Source organism: Arvicola amphibius, chromosome 1 (assembly GCF_903992535.2).
Source record: "Arvicola amphibius chromosome 1, mArvAmp1.2, whole genome shotgun sequence".
Lineage (NCBI taxonomy): Eukaryota > Metazoa > Chordata > Mammalia > Rodentia > Cricetidae > Arvicola > Arvicola amphibius.
The window spans coordinates 119,540,735-119,567,777 of record NC_052047.1 but is presented as its reverse complement, the minus strand read 5'-3'; the positions used below and the strand labels follow the sequence as shown (position 1 = coordinate 119,567,777).

Genomic DNA, 27,043 nt, shown 5'->3' with positions numbered 1-27,043 from the left:
ACAGCAAGGTCCTTGTGGTATGGGTGAGTCGCAAGCAACCAAAGGGATCGTGAGACACATACTCCAAGCATACCAAGGAGTACGTGGGGACCATCCCTCCCTCCACACAGGCAGCAGTCTGGAGAGCCACCTGGATAATAAAACCCAATCACTGTTAATTGGATTTACCTTTTTGTTACTGACGACAATGATGTGGCACTAAAACATGCTCATTGCATTTGAAGGGACCTGCAAATCATTCTGCAAAGCTTCGACATCTTCACAGAGCTTTTTGAGAGAAACACATTTCTCATTTTAAACACACATATGCCATCTGAAGAGGCTGTTTATCTGATGTTCCATCAGTGAGAAATCCGAGCACACCAGTCCTCCCTCAAGACAGCTGTGATGGAAAGGTGACTGACAGCGATCAGCACCAAGAGGCCCACTTGGACCCGAGGCTGCTAGAGTCATGAACCAATTAAATTTCAGCCTGCTGTGGTAGCACGTGCCTGTGATGACAGCACTCTGGCAGCTGAGCTGGGATGATGGCATGAGGCCAGCCTGGGCTAAGTAGTGAGACCTGTCTCCAAACCAATAAAATATCTAAATATGCCATTCAGCTTGGCTTGAAGGCATACACACAAAGCACATACATGTGTACACGAAGTCAACTTGTTAATTACATATTACTTCTCTGTAATCTTGATTTTCTTCACATGCTCTTTCTTTTGTTTGCCTGACAAACTCTGGATTGTGTGTGTAAGAACTAGATTAATGTTCCTATGCTATTTCAACTGAGCAGGGCTAGACCGAATGGCTACTCAGCAACACTGAATTGTATTGATGAGCTCAGCTTTCTTTCAGTAGTGTAGATGGAAGCGTGTTATTTGTCACCATTCACACTCCTCTGGGTTTGCTCAGTAGTGACCTACTACACTCACTGGTCCATTTCAGTGTCACCACGAAAGCACTTCTGCAGTCACAACCACCACACAGTGGAATCTGGAGTGGGTAGCGTAGCATAGAGTTGACGTCATGTTTATACAGAGTTATGTTTACGGTCCTACCAGTTGGCTGTGCAGCTGTGAGCATGTCATCTTAGCTACTTAATACTTGATGTCCTCATGTTTACAACTAGAAGCTGTAATACATCCTGCCTCATAGAACAGACAGAACAAGAAGGAATTATTCATTGCTTGCAACTGAAAATCCAATATCACAAAAAGTTGGTACCAGAAGTGGGATAGTGAATGCTAGTTAGCTACAAACCACAGAGATGTGATATCAGCTGGGTAGCCTGGCCCTCAATCACCACTACTGCAGTAGAACTGTGTCTGCACTGAGCTAGCTTCCAGAACACCAGGATGGGATCAGTTTGGATAACAGCCTAGGGTAGGGCTGAGCTAAAGGGCAGGTGACTCTCCATGGCTCACCTTGCCCTCCTTGGGCAGCCTGTGAAGTCCACTAGCCTCCCTGAACTAGAACAAGGTCACAATGTCTTCCAAGGCATAAAGGAAGCCATATACACTTCCATAGAAAACAAACTCTGTGGCCACCTCTGTAAACTTTGTGTAGATACAGATGTTTGCTCCAGAGAGACTCTGGTGGACCAGAAATGATGCATCCAATACAGTCTCCACCTACTAGCTCTTAAGGAGGCTTGTTTACCTCAGAACTGAAGAGAAAATTTAAAAGGCCAGAATGTGTGAGTAGAGTTGGCAATGCGACAGTTCTCAGGGACAGGACATTTTAGAAATTAAAATAAAGAATCCATGAGATCTTTCAGCAGTTATCAGACTGTACTTCTCAGTCTCCAATCTCTGCCAAAGAGCTGGGGCCTCAAGACAGCTGGCTGGGGGCTTCTCTGTAGACTATACACTTCTAGCCATTTCTATCCTGGGGTCATAGGAGGAATTTACAGCAAGTAAAAAAGATTTAGAGGTTTAAATATAAAAGAGCAGCAAGCATAAGAGTGTAGCTCTTTTTTCTTTTTGAAAGAGGGAAGATGGTATGTTTTTCCTTTGAGCAGTATTACTTTCTTTTAAACATGGGGAATCATAGCATAACACACCAGACAACATGATTTGTAGGATAAAAGAGAGATTCCGGGCTACACTGTCAACATGGGCACCTGGAACATGGAATGCACTCCATGTATGTGAGTCCTGTTCTCTCTGTGCATTAGATGCTTGTTTTTGGCCTTCCCCTCCACCAGGCCTACCTGCTCAATGTCTGGAGTCCCCAGGAACTATCAGCTGTGTGCTCTCTGCTCTCTTGGGAAGTGTGATTTCCCAGCCTCTCGACAGGTCAGGCTCTGACCTGAGCATAGGTTAAGTTTATGCTCTTTGACTGTGCTTTCTGGCTTCAGAAACAAATTCTGCTTTCTAAAACTGAGTTCCTCTTGAGTCGGATGGAGCCATTTTCATGGGAAAATTGAGCCCCGGTTGTTTGATTGACTGTGAACTCACACATCCTGGTTCTTTGGTCAAGGTTACTCATTTACAGAAATATCTATCCCTTCCCAAAGAGTTATTTACTCAGGGTCAATATCTTAGCCTGGCTCCTTGAATGGCTCCATGGCAACCTACACAGTGTTTGCTAACAACAACAAAAAATTTAATAAGTGCCATATCAGAGACCTGTGCTTCTAAGAAAGCAGTGCTTCGAGCACATGGATCATTGATGAGGTGTTTTTCATATCTCTGGGTATTCACATGGTTATATTGGGAAACAGGGTCATACAGTAATTTGAAAGGCAGGACCTAGGCCAGACGAAGGCATAGCACACACTTGCTTTGTTCTTGCTGCTGCAATCTCATTAATTCCTTCAGCAAACATGAATGTTAGACTTACGATGAGTAGGGAACTGTTGAAGACGCTGAGAGAATAGTCATGAGGGAGACAGAGGCCCTTTGAGAATGAGGTCTGATATGGCAGGCCCTGGATTACCTCATCTCTCCCATATCAAGAATGGGACTAGTCACGAGCATCCTTGCAAGAGCCAGATCTGACCGTGTTCTCCATAGGAGGGGAGAAGCTGTGGCAGAGGAAGAGCTAGCAGACAGTCTGCACCCAAACTGGACACAGCACGTAACAGTTGCTTGATGCACACAGACATGTTTGATGATACTCCTAAGACTGTGCCAGGCTCCCGAGATGGTACTTATGGACTTGATTTCTTTTATGATGAAGAAAATACATGGGTGGGTCTAGTAGAGATGAGGCAAGTGAGAGACAGCTAGGTGAGCCATCGTTCTGCAGGAACACAGCAGTGAGCTGACCTGTGTTTGAAGCCTGCCGCTACCGCTGTCTTACAGGTTACTTTTCTAAGCCTCAATTTTCTTGTAGGAGTCAGGCCAAGACTGAATGAGCCCCTGTGTGTGAAAGGCACAACTCAGGGCTTGAATCATGATTATTCCTTGGTTAGGATAGCTTTTGTGACTTATTTGACTCTGAGAGAGGAAGAAGAATGACTGGTTCCATTCCCCCAGCTCCAGCATACCACACTATGACACATGGACATTAAGAAAATCATAGTCAAGAGGTTACTAAGCAAGCTGAGCCCAGGCTCTGTGGTGGGTCCTGAAATAATAACCACACATGGTCTAGCATAAGCAAACACATAACATATGCTGTGAATACTCATCCCAGAAACTAGTCCTCTATGTGTGTATGAGTTTGGGGGTGCTGAAATCGTTCTCTTCCTATATTATCTCCTTACTGTTTTTTCCCTTTCTTCTTAGGTAGCCAAGCCACATATACTGAAATATCATCCTTTGCAAAGGAATTAAAAAACACACTTGCAAATAAAACTTCTACGCAAATGTTCACAGCAGCTCTATTCAGATGTGTGAACAACCCAAATATCCATCAATGTATACAGATGGGGGAACAGATTGTAGTATAGCCATTTAATGGACTATTATTCACCTATAAATGGAATGAAATACAAATAATTGGTATAACATGGATTAATCTTGAATGTGTTATATTAAGTGAAAGAAGTTAGACACAGAATGCCACATATGATTTTGTTGAATATGAAATATCCAGTAACCAAATCTTGGTGGATGCCAGGGTTTAGGGAAGGGAGATCATGAGAGTGGCTGCTAAATGGGCACCAAGGCCGAGAACTAGAGGTGATGCCAGCTGCACAGTAATGAAGGTCCTGTGGGTTTCATGCTGAATGTACTTTGCCACAACAAATAGAGTAGTTGAGCCTAAACAATTCAAAACGGGAGAAAAAGGTTATCAGTGCATAGCTGTAGTAATGACCATAGTGCAGCCTACATAGCTCGAATAAGTGACATACATTATGAGTTGAATATCCACAGCATCTTGGGTGGGCACCAGGAGCCTCTCCTAGAGTAGGGCAAATGCAGCTTCTCAGTACCAGGGCAACTGTGTCCCACCGAGAGTGATATGAGTAGCATGTGTAACCGTGGAGCACGCACGCTAACACACTCTCAGCTGTTAACACACATTTCCTCCTTTACCCTCCCAACAACCTCTTGAGACAAAGGCTGCTGTTTATAAACCCATTTTACAGAGGAAGAAATAATGAAGGACTTAAGGACATGTAACCTGCTAGACAGACTGCCTGCAAACAGGAATGGAGAGTTGGAGCAGACCACCTGAACTCAGACTCTCTTGAACACAGAGGCTGAGGATTGCTTGGTTTAGTTACAGAAACTGAAGGGAAGTGGGTAGCTGATGTCCTGTCTCTTAGAGGACAGGGACTGATAAGCACAGGACATCAAGGGATTGCGTGGGATTCAGACTCTGTTTCAGGCTATATAAAGCCTGCATGCAGCCAGACAGGCTTGATGCCAGGAGGTTCCTGTGTCTCCCTGGGCTTCTAGGTGCTGCTCAGGCTCCTCTAGCTAAGCAGAGAAGGAGCTGAGCCAACTGCAGGATTTATGGGAACCCAGTATGGCTCACTGTTGAAATGGACCCTCTGGCTCTTCTGATGACCCTTGTTTTTAGTGGTAAGATGGGAAAGATTGGCAGGGACAATTAAATAAAGGCAAACCTGTAAAATTTGTAAAAACAAATCCTCAGGGATGTTTCCACTAACTCTGGTTTAAAAACGTGCAGTAGCGCATGGCACGGCATGGCCTCGGCATCTCTTCCATTGCTGAGACAGTAGTCACCAAAGTTACTGTGGAGCTGTATGAGACACCCCGGGCTCTCGCACCTGCTCTCACTCCTGTGGCACTCAGGAGGTGTCGGGAGCAGCGGCAGGCACTGAGGGCATCGTGATGGATAAACGGATGTGTTCTTTGCCCTTTCGGATCTGCTGACGTAGAAGGGTGGTTGCTCTCCGACTCCATCACTGTCACCTGCTCACTACCCTCTCTGAGCTAAGCAGGGGCCTCACACCTGCCAGCTGAATCTTCACAGCGAAAGCAGAGGTGGGCGACTAGGCTCCCCCCATTCTTAGATGAGTGAACGGAGACAAGGTGTGGCCACGCAATCCGCCTAAGGATGCACAGCCAGACAGTGTGACAGGCATCTGAAACTTGAACTTTGACCCTACTGTCTGTGCAAACCCATCTTTGTTTACACTTCCATGACGGCCTGAGCATTTGAGAGGTTCTGCCAGGGAGGAAAGAATTTTTCCTTTTTTCTCTTTTTTTGAGAAATACTATAAAAATTTAATATGCATATAAAGAGGCAGTTTATTTATTTTTTCTATCCCAAGTGTGTATATTTTACTTTTTCCGTTTAAACAATTAAATTTCTTTCATTTATTTTATTTTATATCCCTATCTCAGTTTCCCCTTCCTCCTCTCCTGTTCTCTCCCACCACCACCCCTCTGCCTCCCACCCCATCCACTCCTCCTCTGTTTCTGTTCAGAAGGAACAAGCAGGAGGAGATAATGTTTAGGTTCAGCTTAATTTTTGTTTTTTAATCTGGGAACAGGGTGTGTAAAATATCGGCTGCTACAGATAACCCCAACACACCAAAGAACAGGGTGTGGAGCATAGCCATACTGTATGCCTCTACCAGCACAGCCTGTGCTGTACGGTATGGATCTACTTGTATAGTCTGGGCTGTACTGTGCATATCTACCCTCATAGCCTGGCTTACACTGTACTTATTCACTTGGGATATACTGTACCCATTCCCTTTCTTAGACTGGGATAAGTCCTACCCGTCTGCACAATCTGATATATACCATTCCCATCCACCTGCATAGCCAGGGCTTACAGAAAAGAAGAAATGCTTTCCAATTTCTCTTCCTCTGGAGCCTGGAAGTTTTCTGCCTTTTTACCTACCATTTGCCTCCTTGCCAAACAACTATCAGGACCTGAGTTACTCTCAGTATGGAACTTTGCAATTTAAAAAACAAAACAAAACTCCCAAAGGCTTCTGTTGCTGTCAGAATAAACTCTGGTCTTTAACACAGATCTCAAGGCCCCTATGGTTTGACCACCTTCCTTAACGGCTGTATTCTGTTGGCTGTCCCCATTGCCATGTCCTAATACAAAAGCCCTCCTTCATTTGCCCTGTGAGCCCTATTCTCTCCTGCCTTAGGACCTTCGGATGTGCAGCCCATGCTGCCTGGAGCACAACCCCCCCCCCCCCCATTTATCACTCAGTTATTTCCTCTTATTTCAACTCTCGGATCAAAGGTAATTAATTCTCCAGGGAAGTTTCTTTGCACCCTTAGAATAGAGGAGGTTTCATGCTCGCCATTTTACTTAAAATGCGTGTGGATTTCTTTTGCAATAATGTCATAAAGGTATAATACTTTAATGGCCTCATCAGTGTGTCCTTTGAGGGCAAGGGTCTTAGGGTCACTGTAGGTCTCCGCGAAACTAAACTGATAGTTGACTTGATGGTTATGAATGAACAAATGAATGAGCAGAGAGACTTTAAAACTGACCTTGTCACTAAAATGCATTCGGTTAAAAGTCTTTCTTTCTTTCTTTGAAATGACATTGCAAACTGCAGGAGACTCCAGAGACCAATTACAGAAGAGGATCTTGCACACACTGAGGCAGAGGGACAGTAGGGACCAGAGACACAAGACCTACCAAGTTACAGAAAGAAGCCCGGAAGCATAGGTCTGGCTACTCTGGGAAATCTTGGAGCATTTGAAAACACTAAGGCATTAGCCAGAAACATGACTGTTTAGCCAAGAAGTGAAGTGAAGTGAAGTGTGTGTGTGTGTGTGTGTGTGTGTGTGTGTTTCTGTGCGTGTCTGTGTAGTGGGCACAGAGATCTGGGGTAAGAGCTGAAACCAATGAGCGCAATGAGCGTTGGCATCAGTGTCGTTAACCTTTTTGGTTCTGGCTGAGGATGTTGGCACAGGGTGAAATGTATTGCCAACTAGTACCAGGTATTAATGACGGGACTCCATAGAGATGGTTGGCTCTGGCTGACTTTTACAGCAGGGGCTAGACTGAACTGAAGACATGAACCTGCAAGCCAGCTGTCTTTTCTTTCTTGGCTGGCTCTGGTGGGACAGCCTGATGGAAGGGATGTATTTCACAAGTTGCATCTAAGTTAGAAATGAAGACTGGAGAAGGAGCTCACTGGGTTACATCAGTTGTTGCTGTTCAAGGGTGGAGGAGAAGACCAGAGGGCATTGGGAAGGTGCCATCCTCTGTCTGGGATCCTGACCTCTTGAGGGGACTAAAAGCTGGTACCCACACTGAAGGAGTCATCCACAATGCCATGCAGAGAAGTGTGTGTGTGGTCAGAAGCTAGACTTGCAAAGGTTGCCATGTGTGTTCTGAACAAGGCCATTATCTGAAATGTGGGAGATGTCTCAGGGTGAGCTAGCAGAGGGGCTGCAGATCACAGCCTGTTGCTATAAATTAAGCTTTATTGGAACACAGTGACATCCATTCACTTACATATTTGCCCGTGGAAGAAAGCTTTGTTGCTTTAACGGGGAGTTTCATCAATACAGAGACCAATGATCAATGCAGTTCACAGGGCTGATTATCCACTCTTCATAAAATCCAGCTCGGGGCTGGGGGGACAGCTCAGTGGGTAAAGCGCTTCCTGTGTGAACATAGATCTCAGTTTGGATCTCCATGGTGGTGTATGCTAGCAGTGCCAGCACTGGGAAATAGGACAAGCCAACCACCAGCTCGGCCACCAGCCAGTCAGTCCAGCTAATTAGTAAGTTTCAGGTTAGCAAGAGATACTGTCTCAAAGAATACAGTAGAGAGCAACTGAGGAAGACACCTGGCTTCAATCAATCTCTATCTCTGCAGGCACAGGCACGCACACGCACACACACACACACACACACACACACACACACACACACACACACACCCCTAGTCAATCTCCTATCCAATACAATGTGTTTCTTTATTTGCCTATTCCTCTACCTTCTCTGTGTTTGGCTTCCTCTGATTTGTGAGGTAGGGGTCTCACATATCCCAGGCTGACCATGAGTACTGTCTGTATCTGAGGGGAAGGGTACTTGAGCTCCTAAACATTCTAGCATTTCCACAGGATCACAGTATCTCCCTAGATCATGGTAGTTTTCCTCACAAACATTTCTACTCAATGTTTTACCCATTTGCTGTCCACGGGCCTCACAGACGTGCACCATCAAAGAGCTACCCGGTCCCAGTACCCGGCAAAGTGACTTACACACACACACACACAGTAGGCACCCAATAGAGATTTTCTGAATGATCCAAGAGCCACTTACTAATGGCGTTGCTGTTTAGTTAACTTTTTCTTATTTAATTAGCTGATTTTTACTTTTTTTATTTATTTTTTTATTTTATTTTTATTTTTTGGTTTGTTTTGAGACAGGGTTTCTCTGCAGCTTTAGAGCCTGTCCTGGAGCTAGCTCTTGTAGACCAGGCTGGTCTCGAACTCACAGAGATCCGTCTGCCTCTGCCTCCCGAGTGCTGGGATTAAAGGCGTGCGCCACTACCGCCCGGCTTAATTAGCTGATTTTTTAAAGGGAGAGTTCTAGCTCAGGAATGTTGGGCTGGGTGCATTAGTTCTTCCTTACATGTGTTAACATCGCTAAGTGTCCATGCTTTTAAAACTCACCAGTGTCTCATGTCTTTGCAAATTAGAGCAGCCTGTGGGCCGCGCTGAAGAGTCAGGGCTTAGTGTCAAGGACAAGGGAGCATCTAAGTCTGAGCTGTGGCTTTCAGCAGGTGGACAAGCTCTCAGTTCCTAATCTCATAAATAGAAACAATGAAGCTCTCTCTTGCTAGATGGCTAAGCAGTTAAGAGAGACAGGAGACCGTTAGCACCTCGGAGATGGAAGCACCGTGTTCAGGACTGTCATGGAAAGAACTGATTCCTGCCGTAGCTCAGTTCAAGACAAAGCTGTATATCTCGGTCTTCCATCCACTCCTCTCCCTGAAGCCCATCCACTACATAGCCCCAGCTGCCTAAAGCTTCCACCGTACCTTTGAAAGCAAGCCGAGTTAATGGAACTCTTACTCTTTAGTTGCAGGTGTCCAGAGAATGCATTGTTTAAAAAGAACTTTCTAGAAACTTCCCCAGGGTAGCAAACTTTTAAACAAAGATTGACTCTGTAATCAAAAACTGTCTGGCCTTAAACCAGAGTCTAGCAGCACAAGGAGCATAATTGAGAGAGGGGTGGCAGTGTTTGTGCCCCTGGCAGGATTTGCCAAGTAACGTTGAGTGATGAACACAATTAAGCAGGGCCAAGGAGAATCCTTCTCTAGAGAAAGCAAGGTAGCAGCTTTTGGGGAAGATTTTTACTCCTGGGTATAGAAACACAACACTTGTGCTGACATTACATGTCACCTTCCTCCATGGAAAAGCTGGATGGCATGGTCACAGGCCTTCTCCTTCTTACCCTCCATTCAGTCACAAGCCAGTGTTAAGGGGACCGGGTCAAGTCCAAATCCCAGTTGCCTGGACTAGTGGGCTGTTCTACCACTGATGGGCAGGAGTGCTTCTCACAGTGATGGTGTTTTAGATCCAAGCCATGACCATTTCTCTAAGCTAGTGACTAGTCCAGATGTCCAATCCATTTTGGACACTGCCAAGAGTACTTGGGCAGGGTTTCGGGGCAGGCTATTATTGAAATAAGGTGCCATTGGTGAGGCTAGTGAAGATATCAATGGGTCTGGAGGAAGCTTCTACTTGAAGCTCCACATTCATTCAAGAGCAAATGAGGAAATGAGCAGCCCTGTACCATGGAAAGGAGAGGAGACTGTTGGTTTTCAACTACAAAGACACCTACCTCCTTCACTCCCATGTTTGGGTTTTTTTTTGTGTTGTGACGTGGGGTCAGTGTACTGGCCTTGTGTACTATATATAGCTGAGGGAAAGGGTGGCCTTGAACTTCTGATCTCTCTGAATTCACTGGGATTACAGATGTATACCACCAAATCTGTATGGTGGAAGAAGCATTAGGCAGTTGGGGCAACGGTTTCTGTGGTGCTGGTGATAGAAACCAGGTTTTTATACAAGTTAAGAAAGCATTCAATCAACTGAGATTATACCTCAATCCCTGGGCTTCCTTACAGGCATGCCCCATCAGTATTTCTGGATTAGTATATGAACAAGAAAATAAATATAAAACATGAGAGGAAGGGAGGAAGGAGAGGATAAAGAGATCTCTTAAAAGGCCAGACCATGGCTTTGTCTAGAATTCATATTCACATGGGGCTTTAACTTGTGTCTGCATTGTCCTGAGAGGAGAACAATTTCATCATAAAAACTGTTCAATCCTGCATTAATACCTCCTCCATCATCCTAAGAAACCAATTAGGACAGCAAGAGGTCACCAAGCTGCCTCCTATGGTCCTCCTACCATCCCCTCCTTGGCAGGAAATGACAAGGTCTGAGGCATCACTCAGTGGATGGATGCAGGCAGGACATCCGCCTGGATACCAGTCCTTTGATCTATTTCTTGCCCCTGGCCTGAGCTGCACCTTTGAGGCTAATACCAGCCACAGTCTTCTGCTTTGACTCTTCCCGTCTTGCACTGGGTTTGTTAAACCATGACAAGATAGTGGACTAGGCCTCTTGTCCCCTGCAACATCAGCATGGTTGAGCATTGCCATGTAAAGACAGTGGGAACAGTGAAAGGGATTCAGGACATAGATATAGGCTGAGACATTGTGCTCATGGGCAGTTTGTTAGAGAGCTGGACACAGCAACTGCTTGGGTTCCCACTCCGAAACTGCTTCCTGCACAGCCCTGCCACAGACAACAGTGTTGCCCTGCTCTTGTGAGAAAATGAAGAGTTAGAAAATTGACTTTACTCATCGTGAGAATGCAGCGCTGCTACGGGGTGATCACACAGTTAGGGGGGTTGTGCATTAGCACAGGTTGGCTTTACTCACGGGGACATAGCACTGCTAGGGGGTGTGCAATGGTGCAATAGCTCAGGCTGTGCAGACTAGGAAGTCTAAAAAACAGACACTTTCCCATCGTTCTGAAGCTGGAAGTCTAAGGCCAAAAGTGACAATTGAGTGGATTCCCAGTGAAGGCTCTTTCCCTCTTTGCAGACATGCCCTCTTCCTTTCTGCCCTTGTAGAGCAGTTGATAGTATAGAAAATGCCAACATTATTATTATTATTGTTATCATTATTATTATTGCTGCAGAGGAATGACTATGCATAGCAGAAATGATGGCAACCATTCCTTCTTAATTATACCTATATCAGACTCTTGTCAAAATGAATGAGAATTCTATGGAACACCAGTTAGGCACTTGGGACAAAGTATGTAGAGTCCAAGCCAAAGCAGGCAGGATTACAGAGGGTCATGATGGCTGTGACTGCCTGACGCAGGACAACTGGCTCCTAGGTTTATGCTTGGGGCAAACACAGTCACTAAAGTCCCCATTCTCTACCAACATGAATGGAGCGTGTCTTGTCTGTACGAGGATCCACACTGGCTTTGGGGGCATGGATTGGTGTTCTGAGTGACTGACTTCTTCCCGTGGTACCCAGTGGCAATCCAGGACAGCTATGCAAAGCACCTTTAACTTTGAAGTCCACTGAGCCCACGTTGGAATCCCTGCCTGACTGCTACTTGACTGTTGACCCTGTATAAGTCAACTGAGTCTGACCTGATGAATCCCTGCCCTTTGGGTGTGACCACGTGGGGTGCAGTAAGGACGTAGCAGAAAAGGTTGACCAGTTGGCTCTTGTGCTCTGCCGTGTGTACCTTTCTCCTCAGACCTCATCCAGCAGGGACTTAGATGGGGAGGAATGGCTGCAGAGCTTCCGTAGAGAATTAGGAAATAAGTGTGGCAGAACCTGGGGACAGCGAGATGGTTCAGCTTGGGAAGGTGCTTGCCAGCAAAACCCGATGACCCGAGTCTGATCTCTACAACCCAAGGTGAAAAGAGAGAACAGACTTTCAAAGTTGTTCTCTGGCCTTCTCACAAGAACACATTTCACACACACTATGCATGTCGATGATACACACACATGACGACGATGATGATGATGATGAGAAGAGTAACAGGAGCTGCTTCTTTCCCCTGTGATGGAAGCAGCACAGATCTGAATCCTAGTCCAGATGCCTGAGTTTTGAGACCCTGAAAAATTCTCTGACTTCATAGCTTCAGTTTATCTGTACAATGAGATGCTGGAGTGGTATTTACCACCTGAGGCTGTTCCAAGAGTGACTGTGGATCATATATGACACACTTGGCCCAGGATGTAATGACCAATAAGCAGCAAGAAATGATGTCAACTGGGATTGTCTATGGGAGAATGGCAGATCTCACGAGATTCCGCTGGGCATCTACTTCCAGGGCCTTGACAGGCTACTCACTATGCAGAGCTGTGGCTGAGGATGGCAGCAAGGGAGGAGATACACATAATAATAAAGATGTAAAAACCCACATTTTACATTTATTCATCCAAAGCCTGTACTATAACTCTGCCCGGTAGGCCCTGTACTCATCCACATCCCTTCCATCATCAGCATAAAGAGCAACAGACACAAATCCCTGTTCCACATGTCATTTTAAGAGTCGCTGTCTATTCAGGTTGCCCTCGAAATGAACTTCCACCTATTCACAGGTGCAGGAACAGGCAAGAAGAATAACACACCCTACCATGCTGTTTGTCACGGACTACCCTAGGCTCACATCCGAATTCCCAGTATGTACATAGAGCATCCTTGCATGCACACTATTCCTGCCCATGGCCACAGTGGAAAAGGCAGATGAAAGAAGGCTTTGTTCCTCTAAGAAGTAAGTGTGTCTGCGTACTGGGAAAGGAGACGCCAGGACCGGATACATCCCATCTACAAGCTCATAGAGAGATGCTTCCAAGATGACAGAGACCCACGAGGTCCACAGAGGGAGGAATCAGGATGAAATACCTTTAAAGATTCGCCTCACCACAGACCTGAGATCTGGTGAGACCATCGGCAGGGGATGGTAGAACATTTGTTTTTGAACTGTGTGGCACTGCCTCGCCCTTCTCTGGGGATTATAAAGGCAGATAATTAATGCTGTCTAGTGGAATTTTGCTCCATGAAACAAATGTAAGGATTCTGAGGTCTCTGTTAGCCTTCAAGTTGAAATAAAATTTAAAACTTAGTTGCTTTGCACCATGAGGCACATTTCAATTTTTGTGTGGCCTCATACGGTCGACAGCATTGGATGATACGTGGGGATGCATTCCCATCACCCTAGAAAGGGTTATCAGAGGGCGCTGGACTAGCATACGGCCTAGATTCAAGCATGCTTTGTATGATGGAACCGACTGCGCTTCATTGTAGGTCAGAGAGTGAACTTAACACCACTCAAGAGAAAGCCATCAAAAACCTTCCTCTCCAACATTCTGGGTAGTATAAGAACTCTCTCCCAGGAGCCTGCCCGGTACCGCCTGGCACTGCAAGAACTCCGGAGGCTGGGGGGAAGTGCAGCACGCTGGCATCACTCCCCAGGCTCAGCGCCCATTCATTTCCTGTCTGCTGTTCTCCAGTTTTCCCACTGATGCTGTGTACTTTTCTCCATCCTTCCAGAAATCTCCATCCTTATTTACACGGACTAAGATGGTGCCCTACACCAAAGTGAGCACTTGTGGTTTTCTGAGGAACCTGAGTGATTTTCATCTGACTCTCCAGAGACGTCCAAGAACTCCAGCTGTTCCAGCTGCTCCCCTTTTGTCTAGTAGATAATGGGGGTCTGTCTTAGCTTCAAGAAGGCCCAAGAGCTGTCTGATCGAAAATACAGCTTGAGCATCAGGAAGGAGGAAAACAAGCTGCATTTCTGCAAAGGCGCGGGTGTGGGCTGCCGACTGGAAAAATAACAGGGCTGGAGATATGTTTATTTTGCTACTAGATGCAAACAAGGCTGTTAACAGCATAATTACCGGCAGGGCTCACTATCCCGGTCCCTGCATCAGCAGCAGTCTGAGCAGGTGCACCCTTTCAGATCACACATTATCTGGGTGGAGCTTTGGTTGCAGGCTTTTGTCCCTGGGGCTACAGGGTTTCAGAAATGAGGATGTGCATCTCAGAGCGTTCAAAGGCAAAAGTGGTTCAGATGCTGACATAGCACAGGTCACTCAGTGACCCACGTGCTGGGACCCTTAAATAAGACTTCCTAGGAAGTTACTGCAGCTCATATACTTTATTGCTTTGTGTGTGTGCGCATGTATATGCATGTATGTGTGAGTGTGTGTGTGTGTGAGAGACAGTGTATGTGTGTGTTTGTGTATTCCATCTCAGAAGTTGTTTCCTTGTGTTTTGAGACTGGGTCTCTTATTAGCCTGTAATTTACCAGTTGGGCTAGGCTGGCTGTCCAGCGAGGCCCAGGCTCTTTCGGTCTCCACCTCCTCAGCATTGAGATTGCAAAGCACTCACCGTCACTGTCATTTACACGGGATCTGGGGATTACACTCAGGACCTCGTGTTTGCCTGGCAAGTCCCCTGCATCTATACTGTCCACCATAGCAGAGAGTTTGTTATCTGTTTCTGTAATTATGTGATGAATGCCTTTATTCCCACCCCCTGACAGTAGCTTTCTGTCTTGCATTACACCCATATACGGAGATTTAAATGTACAGAGATTCTTGCTACCCAGAGAGAATGTGTAATCAGTTGGTTCAGAGCAGCAGAATTACCGAGACTCACTCAGAACCCAGATTTCTCTTGTTGAGAACCTTACCATGAGGGTCAAGACGTACTCCCCTAGGACCCAGCCCTGGGATGGTACCTGGTAAAAGGTTTGCCGGAAGATCTGGTCTCTCAGGGCCTGGGTTAGGTTATGATCCCCAGGGGGTCTACAGGCCTGAGCTGATGAGGGTCTGACCTGGGTGGGGATGGAGGGCATCAGAAGTGGGGATGCATGTGAGAGTGTTGTGAGGGTTACCGTTAGACAATGTGGGTGGGTGCTGGGTGCAGCAGCACCACGAAGGATACATAAGTTTCTATCTGCTCATCATCAGAACAGGGGTCCCACTCAAAAAACTGGGAAATGTGAAGTTAGCCTGATGTGGGCTGGGGCGACGTTCTAAAAGGATCCTTTGAGCTCTGCGGAGATGACTCAGTGGGTAGAGAACTTGCCATGCATGTTTAGGAGCTGAGTTTTGATCCCTAGAACTCGCCTAAAGCCAGACACATAACTTATGCCTGTAAGCCCAGCACTCATATTGTGAGAGAAGACGGGGAGATGGGAGAATCCCTGGAAGGTCGGGAGCCAGGTTGCTTGGGGTATGCAATAGTGAAAAGTATGCCCTGTATCAAACAAAATGGAAGCTGAGGACAGACAGGAGGTTGCTCTCTGATTGCCACATACATGCTTACACACCACCACCACCACCACAACCACCACCACCAACAACAACAGCAACAGAATGGGTTGTAAGCTTTTTTGGGGAGACAGTTTCCTATCTGGTCTACAAACAGGGATATCAGCTATCCAAGGGGGTTCTTGCCTTTTGTTTCAAGGGTTTATGTACTTGAAAAAGACACACACTTTAAAATCCTTAGGATAGGTTTAAAAACAAATATGAACAGTGCTGAAGAGGAAGTAAGGAAACCAGAACTCTCTCACGACTGTGGGAATGCACAATGGAGCAGCTATTATGGCCATCATTATGGTTGTTACTCAAAAAGACCAAGAATGAATGCAGTACAATTTAGCAATATTTAAACCCACTTAAGAAATAGAGACAAGGCCTTGAGGAGGAATCTTTACATCCATTCTGATGTCAGCATCATTCAAAAGAGTCAAAAGTTAGAATCATTCCATGTGGTCATACAAATGAACATTACTCAGCTTTTAAAGGAAGGCCATTCTGACACACGCTCCCATGGCTTAACCTTGAGGACATTATGCTAAGTGAAAATAAGACAGCCACAAACCGATCACTGCATGACTTCACTTACAAGAGGTTTACAGAATTTACAAATTCATAGGGATGGGTCAGTTGTGGCTGCCAAGGACCAGAGGGAGGAGGGAGGAGGGAGGAGGGAGGAGAAAGTTATTTTCACAAGGTCAAGACAGTCCTTGGGGACTGATGGGTATGGTGATTATCTAATATGAACACACTCAGTACCACCCATCTGCATCCATAAAAATGGCAGAGATGGTAAGTTTCACATTGCATATGTTTTGCCACATTTACAAAACAGATAAGGAAACCAGGAAGAGATGCTTTCATCCAACCTCCTTCCTCCTTAAGTCTGCAGGCTGTGACCTGTCTGACTCACAAGCTTCTCTTCTAACCTGCTGTACCAAACTCTTGTCTCAGGCCACTGGGCTGCTCTGATTCTTGCTCTATCTCCCACTGAAATGCTCTGTGAGTCTCCTGAAGCAGGTTGTCTGTTCAGGTTGGGACTCTCAGTCCCCAAACAGAAGGTAGCTGCTTGGCTGTGTGTGGCTGTAAGGCTAAATGGCTGTGTGGATTCTGGAAGCTCATATGGCTTCTGGAAGCTGGCTTCTGTGTGGATGTTGAGAGCAATTCTGTAGCCATGGTTCTGGGAGCAGCAGAAGCCATGGCCTTGTCCATGGTCTCCCCACCTCCATTTGGGCCCTTCCATCTCTTTTCCCATAGTCACCAACACAATTTCTCAAAGACGGATCTCAAAGATTAGACCCTTTCTCAAAGGGTCTCTTCTCCAAAAGTTCCCCAGTGTAAACGCCAAGACACTAACAGACCAGTAGGTAGATCAAAGCACGGACCTTCTGGCTCCTCTGTTTTTCCTGCAGGACCACTCACATAGGATCACAAGACGTTGACTGGGTTTTGTCAAGTCTTTGACTTACAGTAGACCTGTGAAGCCTCTGGGTTTGTTGGAAAGCCCATCTCGTGAGTTCATTCATGGATATAGAGGGTTCTCTCCACTGGTCTCACCAGGCTGGCTTGTACCCTTCCCTTCCCAAGACAGCCCTGAACTGCCATCATAAGGGGTTGAGTAGTAAGGTAACAAAAGAAGATAAAGTAACCCAAGATCTCAAACCCAAGTCTCCAATTTCTACTTGTAACTCGGCATCTGCCCCCAGGTAACCAGAACTGCTGGATACAACTGTCCTGTTCTGCAGAGAGTCAGGAGCAAGAACAAACCTCACTGGGTAGATCCCCACCCTGCCCACAGCGTTGTCAGAAGATCAGCACCTGCAAAGTCGTGTGCACCCTTGCACCGTGGCTGTCTCTTGGTGTCAGCTGTAGGGATTCTTTCACCCAACTAGAGCCATCAAACTGATGAAAGGGATGATGATATAGGAGCAACTGAGCCCAGAATCTGGGTGTCTACACTGATGTCCAGCCCTCAGGCACCTCAGTTCTTCTCTGGGTCTAGTCAAGGCTATGACTCACAGTAGGCCTGTGAAGCCCACTGGCTTCTTACATATCTTTCCTTTATAGCATGGGAATTCAAACAAACCATGTGTTAAAGTCCTCAGTAGAGGATCTGGCACATAGTAGGTTTGTAGGAGATACTTGAATTTTTGTAGGTCTCATACAAACACTGGTTTGGGGAGACTGTGGAGATCCTGGCCACCTGCTTCCTGTCTCATCTACTCATATTTTCTAACTTCTTCAACTCTACAGTCCCTGACACTGGTATTCTCCTAAGACACAGGTTTGAGTCTGTGGTTAATATAACTTATGTGTTTATACAGTGGGTCTCACCTGTTATGCTTTTATGGCCCTGTGTTTCTAAGAGGAAGAAAGGCAGATCCTGGATTTAGCATGAAATATGTAAATACCATTTACCCTAGGCAACAGCTTCTGCTACACACACACACACACACACCACAGAGAGAGGGGCTGTGAACATATTCAACCTTCCTCTGTTTGCTTCAAAGCAAAGGTCCCAAGGATAGATGACTCTGTGCAGGCCCAAACGAAACCAAAAGAAATGTTCATGGTTTAATCCGTGTGTACACATGGCCAGTCAAAAGTTACTTCCTTGCTATGCAGGCAATGAAAAATGCAATTAACATGCTTTTTGATGATTCAAGACCTCGAACTTGGAAGCATTTAAGTCCCTCCATGTGCTGGCATTTAACTAGCTTCAACCAGAGTCTATACAGTGCCACACCACATCAAACAGCAGGGCAGGAAGGCATGGAGTCTTTGGGCATACTTAGCCTGCCCATTAGCCACACAGGAATCTCCTTCACACACAAATTGTGTCTTGTGTTCTCTTGAAACACCGTTCACAGACTCACTCTGCTTTTCACACCTTGAGACGGAATGGGAGTCAAGAAATACTCACTTGACTTTTCACTCCACCAGAGGGAAAGGGGAAATATTTTGAAGGGAGGGGGAGTGTGAAGATGTGCACATTGCCCCGTTGCTGGGACCAGCCTGTATCTACCCAGCACTCGCTATCCATCAGCTTCCGTGTGATGCTTATGATGTATCATCATTTTTCCTTTTTGTCTCCCAACAACCCCTTGCAAGAGGTACTGCTCTTGTGCTCACTCTAAAGTGTAAAACTGAGATGTATAAAATTCAAGTCGTATGCACCAACTCACATGGCTACCTGTGTCTAGGAACTGACTTGTCTACGACTCAGTAAGCCAGTGAGTCTTTATTACCAGAAGAGAGTATTCACTCCCAGTAATGGTGGGTGGGTGTTCAGAGTGGATACTTTGGGTTACTTCTGTTTCCAAAGACTCCCCAAGTCCTTAAAGCCTCTTTGCAAAGCCTGAAGTGGGCACTCCCACTGTCCTCTGAGAAAGCTCTTAGCTTTCTTATTCTTCCTGGGATGGAAGGAGTCATTTTAGAAGCTACAGATGGGACAGCAGATGGGAAGTAAAAACCTATCAGAGTTTCCCGGGATGAAACCATTCATCTGCAAAATCCGTATGTTTTTGTGTAGGGTGACTTCGTAGAAACAACAGCAAGAGGAAACAGCAGAGCCCAGAGCATGAGGTGCCTCTGGGCATGAGGCTGACAGGATGGAGTGAACAGAAGAGCTAAGGGGGTTGTGTGCACCCTGGCAATGACCTGGGAGGGAGAGGGAGAATAAGCCAGGCACAGAGACAAATTAAAATGCACTGTAAAGCTAAAGGAGCCACAAAGAACACATCTTCCGCACATGGTCTGAGAAAGGATAACTGGGACTCTTGCAAAGATAAAGGATGCAACCTCGGCCGTAACTTAGATGCCAGCAGCTGACATGCACTGAGCCCCTTGCAAAGGCCTGGTACTCTGCTGCGGTCTGTTATTCCCTCCTGCTATCACATGCACAGATTTATGTTCCTGGGAATCTGCCACTGCTTCCATGACTGATTGCAGACTCCCATGCTGAGCAGTCTGGTGAGTGTCTAAGCCTGCATACTGTATGACCCTGACCCTTCAGGGTAAGGGGTCATGGTTACAGTTGGGACTGTGATCAATGCAAAGCAACATTTCTAGGGGGGCAGCAGTGGCTGTGCCTACTTGGCCTGTTTTCCTTCTTGCTTGCAACTCTACAGAGTCTCCTGACTCTCCCAAGAGGTTAATTGCAAGCATAAAAAACATGTACTTTGGAACCAGACAGAACCGGTTCTAATACTTGCTTTTTCAAGTCTTCACTGCATGACAGTGGACCTCAGTCTGACCATTTATCTGCTGGCTTCTTTACAAGGGCTCAAGAAATGACCCCCCCCCCCACAGTATCTGCTCTACACAGAATTTTCAAGAAATTTCTGAATTCAATCCTTTAATGGAAGATGGCAAGGGAATGTTCTGGCTACCCCTTGCCCAGTGTCTAGAGTCCCTGCAGCTATTGTTTACTAAACTTCACCCATTTTTAGATTTGTCAGATTCACAAAGTTCATTTTTGATCAATACTTTTGCCCATTATATTTTCTCTTATAAAGAAACGGTGGCTCTCACCCGTCGGTGACATTGACAATATCTTCAGACATTGTGTAAGAAGGGTATAAATGGGCAGAACATGCTACTGGCAGCTTGGAGGTAGAGACCAAAGACACTGATAAATGCCTGACGTTGCAAGGGGAAGCCTCATAGCAACAAATCAGTCAGACCAAATGTCAATAGTGCACGGCTCACAAATCCGGGTCTAGAACGTTCTTCCATGCTCTTCTGTGCTCCATCCCTGCTTGCCAACACATCTTGCTCTAGAGTAAATATTCCAGGGTCTTTCTCACTTATCTATGACCTAGCCTGGGCTGTTGTAAGCAGCCTCCCTTCTATTAGCTTGCTTTGAGTTCAACATCAAGGTCAGAACTGTTCTTTTTCTGCTCAAAACATGCTTTCATCTGACTTGGAGTAACAGATACATGACAAAAGCTAGCTCTACTCTCTGACCTCGTATCTTGTTACTCTATTCCTATCTGTTACAGCTCTTCCAAGCCCAGATTCCTCTTGCCCACACTAGAGCTGGCCTTTTTTTGTAAAATTAGGAACACGATGCTCTCCCATTATTGCTTGCTCTCTGCTTTCTGAAAACAATGTTGGGTGATACTGTAGGGAAAACACGGTTCATCTCACGAGGCAGGATGCTTCTCCAGACAGGAAGCTGACTGCCTGTACTTTCTTGTGTCCCCACTGTTGTTACATAGGGAGGGAAGGGAAGCAGGACCCTGGAACTAGCTGCCTGGGAGCTGTTGATGGCCTCACCTGATGGGGTAGTCGGCAGCACTGAGGTTGATGAAGAAGTCCCAGGGCCAGTCGGTCATCTCCAGGAGATCCCGCATGCTCTGCAGGTAGGTGGACAGGAGGCTGGCCCCGCCCCAGATGGTGGCCATTCTCCAGGAGGTGACTCGGACATTGTCGTACTGCCTGGAGAACTGGACCACTTGCCGGTGCAAGTAATTGGAACGCTTTCCCCAGGAGAGAAAAGGAAAAGGCAACAGTAAACAGCCAGAAAACATCAGCCCATGGCCATCCCAGCCACCCTGCTCCTCCTGTGGTTGGTGTGTCTGATCACACTGGCTGCTGGTGATGTCAGCCTGTGGCGTCTTTCTGCATCGATATTCAAACATTCAATTCACACGAGATTTTCATCGTCTACTGAAATTCAGATTCTCAGGCCCACTGTTGAGCTAGTCAACCAGCGGCCTCGAGCTTGTGTGGCCAGGAACGCCGCATGATAAGGGATGACTCTTGAATGTTATCTGAGGGTACCAAGCTCAGAAAACATCTGGTAAGTCTTTGCAGGTAGGAGGTAGAGTTTACATGTGCTGTTCTTCAGGACCATCCTCCTCCCTTACTGTTTCACAGGCTGACGAGAAACACATCTGAAGAATGAAAATAGCCCTCTTGTCTCTTTAGGTTTCTTTAGGTAGAAGCTATACCTGGACCTTGTACTTAGGCGAGTGTTCTACCACTGTTGAGTGTTGTACAGGTTGAGGGTTCTACAACCTCAGCCTGTGGTTTTCTGTGAAGACAGGGTCTCATCTGGGGCTGCCTCTGCCTTATGAGTTCCAGGGTTCTAGATATGCACACATCTTGTGACACCAAGAGATGAACAGAAATTTCTAGGGAGAGATGGCTCCAGGGTCAGCAAGTCAAGTGTGGGTTTTGGCAATTAGATTTTACTGGCACACAACCATGCCCATTTATTGTCCGTGTTCTGCAGCTGCAGTCAAACCAGGGCAGCAAAGATTAGCACATGGTTCAAAAGACTATCTCAACTACCTGGACGTTTCTAGGAAAAGTGAGCCCACTCCTGGGATGCTAGTTTTACAGATCTGTGAAGGCAGGCAGTGGGTATCAGATAGGGAGAGGAAGAGGTGAAAAGCAGCACAGTTAGTCTCAGAGAAGAAATCCTCATGTGTGGTACATAGGAGGGAGGGAGACAAACGCTAACAGTAATGTAGAACATGTCGAAAAAAGTTCATGGGAGGATCTCGAACGATCTGATCACAAAGAAACGAGAAACATTTAAAGCTATGGATATGCTAATTTCCTGAACGAACTGGCTCGCCGTGTATACATATACCAACATGTCAAATTGTACCACATAAATACGTGTAATTATCGTGTGTCGAGGAAGAATAAAAAAGACAAACAACCAGAGAAACAATGTTTGTAGGAGAAGCTGAGAGCCACAGTTAAGCATTATAAAACTAGCAGCACACACACACACACACACACACACACACACACACACTTCAGGATCATTTGCTGCCGGTTCCGTCTCTAGACCTCAGCCTGGACTTGTGAGATGGGAGGAAGGATCAGAGATGGATAGACAGACAGAATGCAGAGGAAGCCCGCCCAGCACAGAGCTATGAGCTGCAGCTCCTCACCTTATCCACATGGATGTAGTAGAAGTGGTCTTTGTGGTAGATGGCCTTGAACATGCGCTGTAGCTGCCGAGAAGCTCGGCCATGGACCACCAGGACAAAGGCGATTCTGACCGGGTTGGTGGGCATGTACTCCACGGTGTCCTCATCCCACTGCACATTCTTGTTGGCTTTGCCTGGGGAAATCCAGAAGACCACAGACATGAGCTTGAGGGTGACCTGCCCTTTGGAAAGTTGGGACTGTCTCCTTCGCTGCCCCGGGGGACAGAAGCACGGCATCCATGCTGAATTCTAGAGCTTGATTCAGCTGAACCAAGCAAACTTTAGGCCCTTATGCTGTCCAGATACAAGGTAGCAGGAGACTGTGGTGCTTATAACATTCTCTATCCTGCAGGGGTTTGAAAAGGCAGACACATACATTCAGCTGTGTGCTGGGCAGTATTATGTCCACTTGACCCATGCTAAAGTCATCTGAGAGGAAGGAACCTCAATTGAGAGAATGCCTCCATAAAATTGGGCATTAGGCAAGTCTGTAGGGCATTTTCTTAATTAGGTATTGATGGGGGATGGCCCAGAACATTGTAGGTGGTGTCACCCCTGGAATGGTGGTCTTGGGGTTCTATAAGAAAACCAGATGGGCAAGCCATGAGGAGCAAGCCAGTAACAGCACCCCTCCATGGCCTCTGCATTAGCTCCTGCTTCCAGGTTCCTTCCCTGTTTGAGTTCCTGCCGTGATTTCCTTCGATGATGAACGGTAATTAGGAAGCATAAGCCAAGTAAACCCTTTACTCCCCAAGTTGTTTTGGTCATGGTGTTTCGCCACAGTGACAGTAACCCTAGCTTAGATAACTACCAAACAAGGCAGGGATGAGGGCTGTCAAAGACAAACCACAGAGGAAATCTGGGGTGAACATGCCTTTGTCTGTCCAGAAGATTTTTCCTTTCTTCCCCAAACAGTGGTCAACATGTTCATGTGTGATAAGAGAGTCACATGAAGTCTGACCTTCTGACAGAGTTTCAAGTGTACAAAACAGCATTGGTAAGCAGAAGTGTGACTCTGTCTAGCAGCAATCTGGAGCTTACTCATCCTGTGTTACTACAACCATACCTGATACTTGTGTATCTGATACCTGTTCCCCCCTCTCTGTTTCTGTCTCTGTCTGTCTCTGTCTCTCTCTTGTAGTTTGTATGAGTGTGTGCGTGCACGTGTACATGTATGTGCATGTGGAGGCCAGAGGTTAATTTTGGGTGTCTTTCTTAATTGCTCTTAACCATATCTTTGTAAAAGAGAGTGTCTCATTGAACCTGGAGCACTGATTTGGCAGGACTGGCTGACCAGCAAGCCTCAAGGATCCTCTTGTCTCTGCATCCTTGGCACTGGGATTGTAGGACTGGCTTCGTTACAGAGGTGCCGAGGATTTGATCTTGGATCTCCAAGTCTGCACTGTAAGTACCTTACTAACTGAGTTCTTTCCTCGGCACTTTAGCCAACACTCTCTGTGGCTCTTCCTCTTATTCGTGCTCAGTCTGCAGAGGTGGGGAGCATCATTGGGATTATCAGTGCAGAGGTGGCCTGTAGTTCAGGACTGGCCCATGAGAACTTGGCACTCCCTTGGTACAACACTGTTCAGATGGATGTTTGAGACACACAAGCCATTTGCCAAGGGGACAAAAATACCCTAGTTTTGTTGGAGCTATCAGATAAAGAGGTACTTGCTACACATCATACTGGAGGATGGAGAGAAGTTGCTAGAAGAAAACCAATATAAATATGATTGGTATCTAAGTCTCAATGACCCACTTTGAGCTCCAGTCAAAGTGGAGATCTGTCACTGTCATAGATTATCATCTGTCACTTTATGAGAGCCAGATCCCATACAAAATCCACTTGCATAAAGGGTTCCAGACACCCTTTCCCCCAAATCAGCCTCAGAATCTCCCTGTTTCTGGGGCCAAGGCCAGTGAGAAAGAGCCTACTAAATCCAACTCAATACTGTCTGGCCTTCCCTAGGATGACCACATCTTCTAGTTTAACTGGATTTCTGGCAGGGTCTAGGTTTGTGGGGCTCAGGACACTGCTGTGGTTTCAGGTGTCCCTGAGGGACAACTGGGGTTGCTGAGAATTCAGAATGTTCAATCTCATCAGTAGCTTTGGGAGTGGGACTGTGTGGGCTGTGACCAGAAAGTTTAGTGGCAGTCAGATGAAGGCTCTTTCCAGAGAACAAGATTAGTGTGAAGAATGTCCAAACCCAGGGTGGCTGACACACACCTGTAATCTCAGTATTTAGGAGGTTGAGGCAGAAGGATCACAAGTTTTAGGCCAGCCTAGGTTATGGTGTAGGAGGCCCTTCTGCATTTGTGTTGCTTTCATTGGTTATTAAAGAAACTGCCTTGGCCTAGTTGATAGGGCAGAACTCAGGTAGGCGGGGAAGACAGAACAGAATTCTGGGAGGAAGAAAGCAGAGACAGGCAGATGCCATGGTTCTCCTGCCGGAGACGGATGCTGGTTAGACTCATGCCAGTAAGCCACAGTCAAGTGGTGATACACATTAATGGAGATGGGCTAAACTAATATGTGAGATTATATTATATATTATATATATATATATATATATATATATATTATAATTAGCCAATAACAGGCTAGAGATAACTGGCCAGGCAGTGTTTAAATGAATACAGTTTCTGTGTGATTATTTCTGGTGTAAGCAAGCAGGGTGGCCGGGACAAACAAGGGGCCCCCGCTCCTTCTACTACAAGGTTACACAGAGAAACATATATATCTTAAATCACTCCTCTTTTCTTACGATTGGCAAAAACCACCAAACCAAACCCCCTTACCAACAAGAGTAATGTCAAAACCACACTGTGTAGCTTTCATAGCTCCACACAGCAAATCCTCTGACCTCAGTTCTGAGTGCCTGCCCAGCCAGCTCGCCCCTCCCTTTCTTACTTTTTACCTGCACAAGCTCCTGGATCTTGGTGCAATTTGACAGTGAATTTTGGTCCCTGGATACCCTCCCCCTTGGGTTTAGCATGGTCACATCTTCTTGTCACCAGCACAAGTCCAATAAAAGATTATCTTCACTCTCTATCTCTCCCTTCACCTGTTCCAATTTTCTGCACATCATTTAACACCATCTGAAGTTGTTTATGTGTTTGTTTGTTTATTATCTGAGCATTCTGCTAGAGCATAAGGTCGGAGAGATGAGGGGCTTTATCCAACTCATTTACCATCAGACACATGATACTCAGGTAAAACCCAACACACAGCAGGTGCCTTGCGAAGAATAAAAACTTCAAGCGGGTACATACCAGCTCTGTCCAATAACAATACCTGTTTGGAGCAGTGGTCTGGGCTTGATCTCATTATTTCATTAATCTTCCTGACAACCTACAAGGCTGTTATTACTGCCATTCTTCAGAGGAAAACCCACAGCTTAGAGAGGCCAAGGGATTTGTTCAAGGTCACGCAGCATTAATTAGTTAAGCTGAGATGCAAAGACAGGTCGTAAAGACCATGCCCTCAACCACTAACGTAGACTACACAATCACATTGAGACCTTGGAAAAGAGGGTTGACAGTGGTGCTTGTTAATTAAATACCTCGTAAGCTATTGCAGGTAAGAAGGCAGGGCGCTAAAGGCTTTCACAGGTGTTTCAAAAGAATTTCTGCATTTGATGAGAGATTGACTCTAAATGACCAACAAAGATATATATCTATATCTATATCTATATCTATATCTATATCTATATCTATATCTATATCTATATCTGTTTCCACCATTCATCTACCCATCCATCCATCTACTGACTCCGTCTGTCCGTCCATCTATCCATCCATCCATCCATCTATCCACCCACTCACCTACCCATTTCATACATACACACATCCATTCCATCTACTAACCTATTGAGAAATCCATTCCATCTACCTCCTCACCCCCACTTACTCCACACATTCATTTAACTCAGAATGCCATTCAGCTCCCCACCTGACAGACTAGCATACCAAATGCCATTTGTTCCTTCAACACTCATTTTGGTATCTAGTCAGAGGGTCTCTTGCTATAGTTGCTGAATTCGTGAATGAATTAATAAGTGAATTATGAGGAAGAGTGGAAGCTGTGGTGGTTCAGAGGCCCTTATGTTTCCTCAGGGCCTTCCACATACCAGTACTGAGAAGGGGCTCGAGGTCCTTTGATATTTGGTCTTGGTTAAGAATGCATTAATGTCCTTTGAGGCCCAGAGTGTTTGGCATGTTTCCCAGGCCACAGAGTGAAGACAGAGGTGGGAGTAGAATCTGAACAGCCAAGTTCAATGCCATCCTGCTGTGTCCATATGCCCAGTGCCAAAGAGTGGCATCAGTCAGTGACCAGGCCTGATACAGTGACCCTGCATTGT

At 46.0% G+C, this 27,043-nt stretch overlaps 1 protein-coding gene across 2 annotated transcripts in view; it reads right to left on the bottom strand.

Moving 5' to 3' along the window:
* The window catches only part of Xylt1 (xylosyltransferase 1), a 307,805-nt gene that overhangs the window by 50,739 nt on the left and 230,023 nt on the right, over positions 1 to 27,043 (bottom strand). For both annotated transcript variants that reach the window (XM_038341040.1, XM_042055636.1), the window contains 2 exons: positions 22,644 to 22,816; positions 21,010 to 21,212 (listed from right to left, as the gene is read on the bottom strand). In XM_038341040.1, coding sequence (XP_038196968.1) covers positions 21,010 to 21,212; positions 22,644 to 22,816 — 376 coding nt within the window. The remainder of the gene's footprint in view (positions 1 to 21,009; positions 21,213 to 22,643; positions 22,817 to 27,043) is intronic.